This window comes from Vulpes lagopus, chromosome 2 (assembly GCF_018345385.1).
Source record: "Vulpes lagopus strain Blue_001 chromosome 2, ASM1834538v1, whole genome shotgun sequence".
Classification (NCBI taxonomy): Eukaryota; Metazoa; Chordata; class Mammalia; order Carnivora; family Canidae; genus Vulpes; species Vulpes lagopus.
In genome coordinates, this window is record NC_054825.1 from 27,686,855 (window position 1) to 27,701,992 (window position 15,138).

Consider the following 15,138-nt stretch of genomic DNA (forward strand, 5'->3'; position numbering starts at 1 on the left):
AGAAACAATTCTAAGCACCTTAATTTTGGTTGAGGTAATCTGTGAAGGTTCATGGAGGAGGAGATACATGAATTTGGCCTTCAAAAGTTATTTTGTTTAATTTTTTGAATAAATAATATCTTCATATGGTTAAAAAACTTCAAAAGGTATCAAGGCACAGTATGCTGTGAAGAACTATCCTCAGTCTAGGCCTTTTGCCCCCTACTTGCCCTCCCCATAATCACTACTAGTTTTTAGTCCTTCCTTCTACAGGCATTTTTTTTTAAATTTTTTATTTATTTATGATAGTCACAGAGAGAGAGAGAGAGAGAGAGAGAGAGAGAGAGAGAGAGAGAGAGAGGCAGAGACACAGGCAGAAGAAGAAGCAGGCTCCATGCACCGGGAGCCCGACATGGGATTTGATTCCGGGTCTCCAGGATCGCGCCCTGGGCCAAAGGCAGGCGCTAAACTGCTGCACCACCCAGGGATCCCTATACAGGCATTTTATGTATATACAAATAAATATGAATCTATGCCTTCCTTTACTATAAACTGTACATAGCACACTATATACTGTCGTATACCTCTCTTTTTTCACTTAATGTATCTTATACTTCCATAACTATATATGAAAAGCTTTCTTAACTACTAAAGTCTTTGTTTGGTGGCCCTGTGTGCCTTCCTAGCTATATAACCTCAGGCAAATTACTTAAACTATCTATGCCTGACTCATCTATAAAATGGGAATGAAGTTAGTATCTAATAGTTGTAGTGACCATTAAATGAAGTACTACATGTTAAGTCCTTAGGACTGTCCCTGGCACATAGTAAACAATATGTAACTACTAGTAGTTGTGATAATTATTAATGTATCATGATTTATTTAATCTGTCTCCATACGGATACTGTCTTGCTCTTAGAAACAGTGCTTCAACCAGTGAGACAGGTAATATTCTGATGAGCAGACACTGAGGATGGAGCTGAGGGATCAGTATGAGAAGAGCCAACGCAATGACTAATACAGAGGAACATCAAGTAGACCAATTTTGTTAGAACAAAAGGGAGGGCAAAATAGAAAATAGGTCAAATTGTAGAGTCTTAAATATAAGGTGTAAGGGTTTGAGAACCAAAGAGTAAGAAATTCAAGACTATGTTTCATAAAAGAAATCCTCCAAGAATGAAAAGAATGAATACCTTGGAGGTAGAAAGCTTCCGGGGAAAGGTTATTTTTTCACCAGGGTAGGCATGAAAAGACGATCTGAATTAGACTGATACTGGTAACAAAAAAGGAAAGAACAGCTGTGACATGAGCAGAGGAAGTGGAACACAGGGATGTGAGAATTGATGGAATGTAAAAGAGAGAGGTTAGTTGTGACTCAGATTTTTAGATTTTATTTATTTATTCATGAGAGACACAGAGAGAGAGAGGCAGAGACACAGGCAGAGGGAGAAGCAGGCTCCCTGCAGGAAGCCCAATGCAGGACTCGATCCCAGGACCCCGGGATCATGCCCTGAGCGAAGGCAGACACTCAACCCCTGAGCCACCCAGGCGTCCTGTGTCTCAGATTTTAAGTCTGTACATCTAACACAACAATGGTCGAGAAAAGAACTGTTCTACTATCCTTTAGTATCGTATTTTCCCTATCTGAATATTTAAGAGCCTTCAGACATTTCATACACACCAATAAAAATTGTTAAGTTGCATGTGAGTCTTAGAAGAGAGCGTTGCCGTCATATCTCAATAGGATTCAGTCTTGTACTCATGTTGGTTAAACAGGGATTTCATCACAGTTCACTCATTCCTTCACCAGCTCCTTCCTGCTTTCCTGTGCTCATTGATGCCTACCATTACACTGCAACAGTTACTACAGCCACCATCTCCCTGCTGTAGTCACCAAACCTAAGGCCAACTCTTCAACTGGTAAGTAACCAAGAAAAACAACTATCTCACCAAATATCATTTGCATGCATTATGTCTTAATGCATTCATTATATATCTTTACTTCACTATTTCTACTTCAGTATCTACTTGCAACAGTGAAGGAAAATTCAAATCTGTTGCATACAACATACAAAATTACCACACGTTACTGAATTCATTGAATGTTAAATAATAAAATAATTGGCATTTTAACTTTTTAAAGTATAGGTAGTTTGAGTATTTTAATGACGTATGGAGGAAATGTTGAGTTTTTCTGGATGGGCCAGGAAAGCATTTTTTCCCCCTATTTAAAGTGACAGAGAACATAGTTTTAATCTGAAAATTTGCTATCCAACATATTTTTAGATACAGATTACATCTGAGCAACAAGGGATCCTATTATGGAATGGAAAGAACTAGAGAAATAAGAGTTTGGCTTTGGATATAGCAAGTAACAAGAATTTACCTTTCTCTCAGAAGTGAAGATGAGTATATTTTCATAATTAAGAACATTCTTATTTCTATGCTGTTTATTTCTTCGTCCAATTTTCTAATAGGCTATTGATCTTTTTCTCTTTTAATTTGAAACTAAACCAAACCTATGTCTACAACCAGAGTTGTTTCATTCACACATATATGCATGAATATGAAAAATTATATGAATATATACCTCCCTCTTATCCCTTTTGAGGCTTTTGATTTTGTGTATAGTGACTACTATCATGGCAAGTTGTTTTTAATGTGGTCAAATAAGTTAATTTTTCTTTTTATGGCTTTCAAGTGTGAGTTCATTCACAAAACCATTTTCTCTTTTTCTAGGATTATAAATACCTGCTGGTTTCTTCTATTACTTTTATGGTTTCATTGTTTACATTAAAATCTTTAATCTATCATTTTGAGATATGGATGCAAAATTTTTCAGATGGCTACCCAGTGTTCCAAACAGTGGAAAATACCAGATACTTAATATCCTACTCTTTCCTCATTTATGGAAATAGCATCTTTAGCATAGTGTCTCTGTCTTTGCTTGTTTTGGACTTACTTTCTTCCACTGATAGAGCTTTGCATCTTGTCCTTGTCCTATACTATTATCTGCTAAAGCCAGTCCTGCCTCTTAACTCTTCTTTCTCAAAGCTTTTCTGGAAATTGTTTTTTTCCATATGACTTTAGAATTACCTGTATAGTAACAACTCTCCCCCCTTCCCCACAAAATATTTGATTGGCATTTTAAAAAATATTTATTTATTTTTAAAAGATTAAAAAAATATTTTATTTATTTATTCATGAGAGACACACAGAGAGAGGCAGAGACACAGGCAGAGGAAGAGGCAGGCTCCTTGTGGGGAGCCTGATGCGGGGCTCAATCCCAGGAGCCTGGGACAGAGAGAGAGAGAGAGAGAGAGAGAGACCGCACAAGGAGGAACAGCAGAGGGAGAGAGAAAAGTAGACTCCCTGCTCAGCAGGGAGCCCAACACCAAGCTCGACATGACCCAAGCAGAAGGCTGATGCCTAACCAGCTAAGTCATCCAGGTGCCCCAACAGTGGACGGTCTTATTAAATTTTTTAAAAAAATTTAAATGTTTCCATTTCCTCCTTGTTAAATATGATGATGACTTTAAGACTAAGACAGATGTTAAGGGGCACCTGGGTGGCTCAGTCGGTTAAGCATCTGCCTTCAGCTTGGTTCATGATGCCAGAGTGCTAGGATAGAGGCCCAAGTCAGGATTCCTGCTTAGAAGGGAGTCTGCCTCTCCCTCTCTCTCTGCCCCTCCCCCTGCTCATGCTCTCTCAAATAAAATCTTTAAAAAAGAAAAAAAAAAAGACAGATATTAAGAATGTATCTAATTCAAGACCCATTTCAATTTTGAGAGATTTAAAAAACCAAAAATGGGTATTGAACCTAACAATTTATTAATTGTTATTATATTACAAATTATTAAAAAGAATGTTTTTAGGAGTTTATGAAAACAAAACTTACACCAGATTGTCTTCATTAAAGTCTGGCTGAAGATTCTCCAGAGGAAACAAAGATCTAAAATCAATTCCCATATTGAAAAACACAGCTGCTATATCGGATAATGATGGGATCCAGGGCCAAACTGGTGAATCACTGAAGGTATCTAGTTAACAGAAGAAAATATTTTATCCCAAATCCCAGGTTCACAAACACACAGTTGCAAGATGACACTATGTAGTGAAACATGGATATTATGATGATTTTAGAGAAATGACATCTGATAATGATATGTTAACAATATAGTTATTTAGAATGATCATATAGGAATTATACATTTTCAAGTAATGTGAAGGAAATGACATTTATGAAAATACTTGAGAGTGATGATGAATAAAAGAGAGAGGGAGTGGTACACTTTGAAAAGACTGAAAATAACAATCGTAAAATACCAACTACTTCTAATACAGGATGATTTTACCATTTTCAATCCCCATATAGTCCTAATTCTCAAAACAAGTGAAAGATATAAATCACAATGCTGTTTAATGAAACAAGGGATCTCAAAAATGAAAAAACAGTTGTTACGTTTTTGTAGTAGATACTTTCAATCTCCTTAGTGCATAATCAGTACAATACTTGCTCATCAATAAGCCAGTTAAAGTTAATTGGCTAAATAAACAAACTTGCAACTATTTCCACTTACCCAGACAGTAACTCATGAGTTGGTAAATATTAAGTTAGGGCTGTTCCTTTAAGATCTTATACCCCTTTTCTCAATGCAACTAGAAAAATGCAGATACTCATTTTTGATTGGCATTTCATTTCATTTCATTTCATTTCATTACTAGAGATTTTAGATCACAAAAATAATTTTTTATTCTATACTTCTGAATATCCTAAATGTTTAGCAATTAGAAATAGACTCCATACACAGCATTCAATAATTCACACTACTAATCAGAGTATACTTATATACTCACCATTTCTAATCGTTATTTCCATCAATGTACTTAAAATCTGCACAGACACAATACAGTCTGTATGAACTGACATCATCTGCCAAAGTAAATAAGAGTATTAAGAAAGAAGAAAGAAAATGAGCATTTATTACTTGTTAGGGAAATATAAAGGTATTTTGCGTGTATTTTCTTTAATATGCATTTTACATACATTTCAATATTTAAAATAACCTTATGAAGTGGTCATTCATTATACATAAGGCTCAGAGAGATTAAAATACTCCACCTACATAAGACACGAGGAGTTGGAACTTAAAATCCAGGTCTGATTCTAAAAATCAGGGCCTTTCTATTCTAACATGCTGTTTTTACAACTTTCATTTATAATTAGACAAACATTTGAAAACTATCAAAAAACAGTTTTCTAATTCATGTGCAATGAAATCCAAAACCCATAAAGGGAAAGGCTACTTGCTAGTTGTTCATAGGCAAAAACCAAACCACAAACTAGTAAAAATGTTTGAAACGGTACAATATGCAAATTAACATACCAATATACTTTTTAAAAGATGTCTAATATCACCAGTAGTCAAAGAAATGCACCCCCACCCCCACTAAACTCACCTGCAGACTCAAAAAAAAAAAAAAAAAGAAAAGAAAGAAATGCAGAAATGCAGAGAAATGACAAGCTATTATTAGCTTGTCAAGAGAAACTGGACATTGAGATTGTTAATGATCAAGAATATTGATAACACCCAGTGTTCATCAGAGTATTAGGAAAGAGGTAGCATGGCCAGTGTAAGTATAATTTGGTAAAATTTAAAAAGTAATTTGGTAGTATTTATGCAAAGTTATTGTCCTTATATTTTGATCTAGTCAGCCTTTTTACATATAGAAATTTATATGCAGAGGCACATAATTAACATAATTTTACAGTAAAAGATAATTTTGGGGGAACAAAATTTCAATTTAAAAAACATTTTAGGGGAGCCCCGGTGGCTTAGCAGTTTAGCGCCGCCTTCAGCCCAGGGCGTGATCCTGGAGACCCGGGATCGAGTCCCATGTCAGGCTCCCTGCATGGAGCCTGCTTCTCCCTCTGCCTGTGTCTCTCTTCTCTCTCTAATAAATAAATAAAATCTTAAAAAAACACAAACATTTAAAAAAATCCTATGACAGGGACACTTGGGTGGCAGCTCAGTTGGTTAAGCCTCCAACTCTTGATTTCAGGTCAGGTCATGATCTCAGGGCTATGAGATCAAGCCCTGGGTTAGGCTCCCCACTCAGCTGGGAGTCTGCTGGAGATTTTCCCTCTCCCTGTCCCTCTCTCCTCCCACTTCCACTTGTGTGCATGCTTTCTTTCTCTCAAATAAATCTTAAAAAAAAAAAGAGAATTATGTGACATGTTGAAGGTAATTTTATTTTTTTAAAGATTTTATTTATTTATTCGTGAGAGACACAGAAAGAGAGAGGCAGAGACACAGGCAGAGGGAGAAGCAGGCTCCACGCAGGGAGCCCGACGTGGGACTCGATCCCAGGTTCCAGAATCACGCCCTGGGCCGAAGGCAGATGTCCAACCGCTAAGCCACCCAGGCGTCCCTTTGAAGGTTAATTTTACAGTGGTTTTGTAGGGGAAAATATTTCTCTTTCCCTTTTGCTTTGGAGCTATAGATTATGATTATAGTAAATTTAAATCTAAAATGCAAGGGAGAATAATCCAAACTCTGGTTTCAATCAGGCATATTTGTATCATCGTATGTTTGTATTTGCATCATTTGCATGTTTGTGCCATTTTCAAAATCAACTTCTGTCAAAAAAGTCTGTTACATGTTTGTGTTATGTTTTGCCACTAGGTTGCAGCAACATTCAAAGGCATGTTGGAAACAGGACAAGCTTTGGTAACAATCTTTTTTGGGCAGTAATGAATTCTAAGGTAGGCAACACAGTTCATGGAAATAAGTAAATATGTAAAGAGGTGTATATAACAATCTAATGTCTATCAATTGAGACTGGGTTAAATAAATCATAGTATAACACTACAACAGAATATGATAAAGCCATTAAAAATGATGACAACATTTCTACTGACAAAAATACTCAATAATTTGTTATCAGAAATAAACAAGTTACAAAATAGCACATATTCTGTTCATATCGTCATATAGTAATCTATGTACATGCAGAGAAAAATCTAGAAAACACTAAAATTTAAGAGCCCCCAGAAACTGGGGTGGCAGTAAGCCTTTAAGAAAATTCTTCTTTCCATTTTACTTGAACTTCGCACAATCAAATGTGAATTACCTTTGAAAAAATTTTTATTTTTATTTTTTATTTTTTTATTTTTAAAGATTTTATTTATTTATTGAGCCACAGAGACAGAGAGAGAGAGAGAGAGAGAGAGAGAGGCAGAGGGAGAAGCAGGCTCCATGCAGGGAGCCTGATGTGGGACTAGATCCTGGGTCTCCAGGATCACGCCCTGAGCTGCAGGCAGCTTTAAACCGTTGCGCCACCGGGGCTGCCCTGAAAAAATTTTTAAAAACTAGTGTCTTTCTAGTTTTATATACGCATAAAATCAGGAAAATGCAAACATTTTCATTACATTTTAACAATTAAATTTACAAAACGTTAGGACCATAGATTTCATTCTTTTTTCTTAATGGCTGAATAATATTCCATTGTACATGTACACGTGTGCACGTACATCTGTATCTACTCATCTACTGAAGGACACTTGGGCAGCTTCCATAATTTGGTCATTGTAAATATTGCTGCAACAAATACAGTAGTGTATATATCATTCTGAATTAGTGTTTTTGTATTCTTTGGGTAAGAAGGGTTTAAAAAAACATGAGAACCACAGCATTAAAATAAATTGAGATACTTTCTAAAAAAGAAAGTCATAAATTGGTACATCTCTCAATCATGAAAAATGCAACTGAAAAGGAGAGATGAGACAAAGTGTTTTACACAGAAAAAGTGATTAATGAATAATTATTAGTTTAGTTTTTCAAAGAATATGAAGAGTATAAAAACTACTTATATGAAGACATGCTTATACGTTACAATCAGGGTTTTTGAAGGCTATAATGAGGACCCACATCAACAAGATAAAAATTAACACAGATAAATGTAAAGTCTTACTTGTAAGTTTAGGAAAAGATATATTATATAATTAGAGAATGACAAAGCCCTGGCATGACAGCAAATGGAAGTTTTGAACTGCAGTAATAGGAATATGTCAGTGGGTAGATGGTAAGAGTCTCACTGGAAACTATTGTTAAGAAGGACCTTATCTAGAGCATATATTCATTTAAGGGGTAAACACTAAGAGTTAAAGGTCATTTAGAAAGATGATCAGTAAAGGGACCAGATATTTAGTGACTGGAGAAAGTTTAGTGTTGGGAGGAGATGAGGGTCATCATCTTTTAAGATTAATGAAAGACTATTAAATGAAGCATATTTTGGGAAGCTCTAGAAAAGATAATTAGTACTACTATATAAAAACCACAGGGAGGCAAGTTTTGATTTAATTAGGACTGTTTGAAAAAAAAAAAAAAATTTACTAGGGTCAGAGTAAGCTCCTAACCACTGGAATTAAAGGCTCCTGCCCCAGAGCCTGTTATTTTCCTCTGCCTAGAATGTTCTTTTACCATAAAGTAGCAAGACTCACTCCATTACTTTCTTAGATCTTTACTCAGACCTCACCAATAAGGCCCTCATTATCAATTATCATATATAAACATTCAAAAAATTAAGTTTTCCTCCCACCCTGATACTTCTCTGTATCTACCCTAGCCTACTCTTTCTTCTTAGCACTTAACATCTAACATAATATATCTCTAAATACGCATTCACAGACATACAAATTTACTGTTTCCTCTATAGTACTAGAATATGGCTTTCATGACATCAGAAATGTAAATTTTTTCATTGTTGTTCTCTCTAGTACCTGGCACAGCTGGCACTCAAAAAAAAAAAAAGCCAGTTATATGAAAAAAAGATGAATAAAAGGCTGTACTGGAATATCTAGTTCTTGCCAAATATGAGATTGTTTGCAGTGCTATCTTAAAGCCCAAAACAGAAACTTATGTTTTTCCCTACTTCATACCACACATTCTTTAATAGTCATATTTTTGATACCACCGATATTTATAAAGTTATCATGCAGATAATTAAGTGGATTTAAAAAATAAATCTGAATGAGGAAAAAAATTTTGGTTGCAGAGACACACACACACACACACACACACACACAAATGGGGAAATATTAGTATACAAGTCAAATCCTAAAAATACATATGTAAGAATCTCCATAAAAATGAGAGAAAAAATATTTAAAAAAAACCCAAAGTCCCCCTCTACTCCCCCTAAAAAACAGGTAATGTAAGAATAAGAAGAACTCTTCTAAACTAACTATAATAGTGATCTGCCAGTGGGATAAAATGTCTTAGGCACAATAAACATTACTATCCCACACATAATCTGCATTTGCATTTCCTTTATAATCTCTTTACATGGACTCTTTTTGCCTCATTTTAACCCACTGAAATCATGAATTTGATTGTGCTTAATTATTTTTTTTCTCTAGTAATGTGTAGATATAATTATATTTTAAGTTTGTTTTTGACTAGGAAATGCAGACAACTATACTTCTCAAACATTTTTCTTACCCGAAACAGCCACTTTAACACAGGTACAGGACACTGGACATAGTGATAAGCAGAGGTAAGAAAGCCTTGTGTTGTCAAAAAAATCTGATCTGTTTTTCCTGATCTGAAAAAATAAAGTGAAATCAATGACTGTTACTTTATGGCAAGAAACTTCTACCACCACATCTGACATAACCAGGGAAATGCGCAAGCATACCATCCTCAGTCCATGGAAGTGGACTCTACTCCAATATGGATGAATTACTGATAAAGGAAATTCAAATGATGGTCTAATGCTGATCTGTTGGCCTGTCTCCAGATTTATCTAGTGGATAAACTTACATTAGCTGGCAGTGTTGAGAAGGCTCCTATTAAGTCTCAGAGCATCGTCTGCTTTTGCCAGCTTGGGTTTGTACTTCCATAAAACTCAGCACCAGAATTAATGTGATCTCTCTGGATCTGAGACATCATGCATTGAGAGAAATTAGACCAACTCGGGCACTGTGATACAGACTGCTAATTGCCCATCCCAACATCTATTCTTGCCTTTCCTCTTGGCAACTGAACCCTGATTTTTAGATCGGTACACTGGCTCTGCCTGAGACAGAAACCATTTCCCAGCCTTCCTTGTAACTAGGTGTGACCATACTGAGTTCTACCCAACTAACCATAAGTAGAAATGTGTAGGATTTCTGGGAATTTGAATGTAAAGGCTGGAGTACCAGTAGCACCTGAAGCTAAGTCCTTAGGATAGTGGAGAAGAAAGACTATATGGCAAAACACCAGCCCTGGACTCCCTATCTCTGAACTTCTTTCACAGTAGAAAGAAATATACTTCTTGCTTTAAGCTACTATTTTGACAGTTGCTGTTATTATACACTGATATTAACCCTAATTAATAAAGGTGTGTAATATACCAAGCAACTATCTTACACTGATTCCTATAATTAAATAATAAATACAAAAAGCAACAGTAATAAGGATTAGGAAACTGGATAGGTCATAATAGAAATCAGATTATGTCAGTCAGGAATCTTTTAGGGTAATTTTTAAATAGGAAAAAGTAAAATGTTTTTCTATTTTTCTACTTACTTAAGAATAAGCTTTTCTACAGCGCTCTGTCCTATAAAACCAGAGTCTCTTAAATCCAAGGTATACTGATTGAAAATTTTTCCGGAATTGAGGAAATTAAATATTTCTTCACCTGGGTGATGATCAGGAATAGCATCAATTGTAACTGAAAATTTCTTTAGAAATTCCCTAGAATAAAAAAAGTTATTGAATACCAAATAGTTACATTGGATATGGTTTTGTGTTTAAAGGTTTTGCTGCAAAGAAAACTTTTCTTACGAATGTTAATCCCACATAAGACTATCCCACATAAGAAGACTATCATGGGAACATGTGTTTTGCGCCTCCCACTTTTTGCTAGTAATCCATAGCCACTAAATGGGTCTGTGTGAAAAGAAACAATAACCAGGAGAAAAAAATATGTAACTTGGCCTTAACATTTGTCCTTCAAATACATTATAGATGGGTTAGAAAATGATCATAGACTACTCATTAAGTAAATAACCATCAATGGTCCATTTATTTCACAAGAACAAAATTTAGAAATGTAAACTTAATAGGGTATATATTATGAAAAATGCTATACCTGTGCTCTTCTAAAAGGCCATCCTCATCATCTGTACTGTCTTGATCTCCAATTCTGATGGGGGATTTAATACCTCGGCCCTGCCTTATATCTTCCTGTAGTTGCTTCTGCAGTTCATCTAGCCTGAGAATTGAAAAAGATAGTTTACTTTAAAAATGATCTTTAGTTTATGTCTAAAAGCAGCACCAAAAAAACAAAACAAAACAAAATAACCTTCCCAAAAAACCCAACCTCTTATTAAATTACCTTGTTATATGACAAACTTTGTTGCATTGCAGGCCAAATTATGTTTCCCTAAACATCAGGATGTAGAAGAGACTTTTACCCAGCTACTGGAATGATATTAGAATAGTATTAGTTGGAACACCTGGGTGGCTCAGTTGGTTAAGTGTCTGCCTTTGGGACATGGTCTCAGGGTCCTAGGATCAAGCCCCATGTCTGGCTCTCTGCTTAGCGGAGAGTCTACTTCTTTCTCTCCCTCTGCCTCTCACCCTGCTTGTGCTCTCTCTCAAATAATTAAATAAAAATCTTAAAAAAAAAAAAAAAAGAATAGTGTCCTTCACATAGAAGACTTGAATATTTCTTTATAGCTAGGACTTCAAGAATGATATCCAAATCATTTAGAGAAACGGGAAGGAAAAATGGCAAAGAACAATTTGATCATCCCCTTGAATCTTTAATGCTCAGCTGACTTCTAGTAGACCAACAACCTGATAATGTTAATTAGGCTTTCTAGCAGCAGTAATCATTATCAATGTCATCATGGTTACCATCACAACACCTGACACTGAGCCCTTACTATGTGACAGGCACTGTATTGAGAACTTTACATATTAAATCTTTCAACCCTCACAAGAACCCCATGTGTAGTTTATTACCCATTTGACATATAAGTAAATAGACATTATTAGGAAAGCTAACTTGCTCAAGCTCACAATGCAGGAACTGGGATTCAAAGCCAGAGTCTAGCTCTGGAGTCCTTCCTTATACTGTTTGCCAAGATTAAGTTATTTTAACCAAGGTCCTTATTCCCAGCTCCAGAGCCACAGTAGATGAGTATAATACAACAGTAAGTGACTGGTAAATATACTGATCAATACAGGAAAAAGTCAACCATCAGAGCAAACTAGCATCTCTACTTCTGATCTGTACAGTGTTCATTTTAAATAAACAACTTCAGGTCTGACATTACAAATCACATGAATTCATGAGAAGTTTAAAGAATCTTACAATAAAGAGAATTTCTCTAATTTAAAAAGGGGAACACTTCTGACTAATTATAATTCCTACGTTCTATAATTCCTACGTTCTATAATTCCTTGTCTATCAAGTTTGAGACACATACATACCAACTTCAAGTCAGTTGAGATTTTTTTTTTTAAAGATTTTATTATTTATTTGAGAAAGAGAAAAGAGCGTGCACAAGTGGGGGTAGGGACAGAAGGAGAGGGATAATCAGTGTGGAGCCCAATTCAATCCCAAGACCCCAAGATCATGATCTCAGCCAAAGTCAGATGCTTAACTGAATGAGCCACCCAGGAGCCCAACGTCAGTTGAGGTTTTAGTGAAGTTTTCTGGGCTAGTTTTGTGCATATTGCTTAAATAAGGAATGTATTTTTCCCCCTCATTAACAATAGCAGCTTGTAACTAGTGACACAAATTTTATTAGGTCCATTATGATCTTCAAACTTTTTGATTTCTGTGTGTGTGTAGCAGAGAGAAAGACACAGACAGAGATAGAAGGAGAGAGAAACGTAATTCTAAATTTCTTCCTTGGGACGCCTGGGTGGCTTAGCAGTTGAGCGTCTGCCTTTGGTTCAGGGCATGATCCTAGAGTCCCAGGATCAAGTCCTGCATTGGGATCCCTGCATGGAGCCTGCTTCTCCATCTGCCTGTGTCTCTGCCTCTCTCTCTGTGTGTCTCTCATGAATAGGTAAATCAAATCTTTAAAAGAATAAATAAATGAACAGACTTCTACCTCAAGGGTAACTTGATGTAGAAATACCATGTCTGGCTATGCTGGTTTCAAAATTTGGACTATGTGAACATAAGAATGTTTTAAAAAAAAATTCTACCTGTACAAACAAAAAACCCCAAACAACTCAATTAAAAAATGGGCAAGGGGCACCTGGGTGGCTCAGTCGGTTAAGCATCCGCCTTCGGCTAAGGTCATGATCCTGGTCCTGGGATGGAACCCCAGGGAGTCTGCTTCTCCATCTCCCACTGCCCCTCCCCCATCTCGTGCACACTTTCTAATAAATCAGTAAAAAAAAAAAGGGCGGGGGAAGGATCTGAAAAGACATTTCTCCAAAGAGGCTATACAAATGGCCAGTAAGGACATGAAAAGATGTTCAACATCATTATTATTAGGAAACTGAAAATCAAAACCATAATGATGTACCACTTCATACTTTTTAGGATGGCTATTATCAAAAAACCAGAAAATATCAAGTGTTGGTGAATGTGGGAAAACTGGAATCCTTGTGCACTTTCGATGGGAATGTAAATGGTACAGTCATTGTGGAAAACAGTATGGCAATTCCTCAAAAAATTATGTACAGAAACACCATATGATCCAGCAATTCCACTTCTGGGTATATATGTAAATGAGTGCAGACTTGAAGAGACATCTGTACATCCATGTTCACAGCAGCAATACTTCAATAGCCAAAAAATAGAAACAACCCAAGTGTTTATCAAAGGATGAACAGGTAAATAAAATGTGATATATACATTCAATAAAGTATTATTCAGCCTTAAAAAGGAAGGAAATTGGGCAGCCCCGGTGGCCTAGCGGTTTAGCGCTGGCCTTTGGCCTGGGGTGTGATCCTGGAGACCCGGGATTGAGTCCCACATCAGGCTCCCTGCATGGAGCCTGCTTCTCCCTCTGCCTGTGTCTCTGCCTGCCTCTCTCTCTCTCTGTGCCTGTCATGAATAAATAAAAAATCTTTAAAAAAAAAAAAGAAAGGAAGGAAATTCTGACACATGCTATAACATGGGCAAATCTTGAAGACACTATGCTAAGTGAAATAGGCCAGTTAAATGGACGAATACTCATTTATATGAGGTACCTAGAATAATTAATTTCATAAAGACAGAAAGTAGAATGGTACTTGCCAAGGGCTGGGGGAAGAGGTGGATGGGAAATTATTATTTAATGAGTATGGAATTTCAGTTAGGGAAGCTGAAAAAAAGTTCTGAAGATGGAAGGTGGTGATGACTACACAACAATGTGAATGTACTTAATGCCATTGAATTGCACATTTAAAAATGATTAGGATGGTAAATTAAATTATACATATTTTATTACAATAAAAAAATATACACAAAAAGTTCTTCCCCTACATTTGATCAAGAATTTCAGCTACCAGTTAAGATACTGGTTATGGTAAGCAGAAAGGAAAAACCATAAAAACCTGATCTTCTGACCCAGCCTATGAACAAGAATACTTTATTTCTAACATAGTTGACAGCAAAACTTACTATACTATTAACACAAAATGCACGTTAATTTCTCATGATTTTTAAAGGAAAATTAAAAGCCAGTCACACAAGCAGTATGTTAAATTTACCAAAGTAGTCACGATCTAACTAACCTTTGAGTGTCTTCCATCTCCTTCACTAGCCGGTCTAAAGTATTTGTGTAAGTTCCACTATGACCATGTTCCTAAAACAAGAAGAAAATTTAGGAATACTTTATAACATATCTTAGTAGAAGAACTGGGATGTTTTGAGTTATTCAGAGTACTAAAGAATATTTTCTATTTCAATAACCTAGGTCAGGAGGATACCTTTCTTAGAGAATTTTCACCATCATGCTTTAAGTCTAGTATTTTGTACTGCAGGCAATTTGATTTTACCACTTATTAGGAAAGGCACTACTTATAAAACCCTGCCAGTCTTATGAACTGACTGCAAACACCCGAGGGCTCCATGGCTACCCTGTTTTTATTTTTAAATTCTATTTTAATGGAATCAAACTATTAATTTTTAGGTGTTACCATGGAACATTAACATCT

At 35.9% G+C, this 15,138-nt stretch overlaps 1 protein-coding gene across 2 annotated transcripts in view; it reads right to left on the bottom strand.

The window, feature by feature from the left end:
- SLF2 (SMC5-SMC6 complex localization factor 2) overlaps positions 1-15,138 on the bottom strand; it is a 47,918-nt gene that overhangs the window by 19,943 nt on the left and 12,837 nt on the right. For both annotated transcript variants that reach the window (XM_041737221.1, XM_041737229.1), the window contains exons 6-11: positions 14,716-14,786; positions 11,120-11,242; positions 10,555-10,722; positions 9,484-9,586; positions 4,838-4,913; positions 3,879-4,020 (exon numbers count right to left, since the gene is read on the bottom strand). In XM_041737221.1, coding sequence (XP_041593155.1) covers positions 3,879-4,020; positions 4,838-4,913; positions 9,484-9,586; positions 10,555-10,722; positions 11,120-11,242; positions 14,716-14,786 — 683 coding nt within the window. The remainder of the gene's footprint in view (positions 1-3,878; positions 4,021-4,837; positions 4,914-9,483; positions 9,587-10,554; positions 10,723-11,119; positions 11,243-14,715; positions 14,787-15,138) is intronic.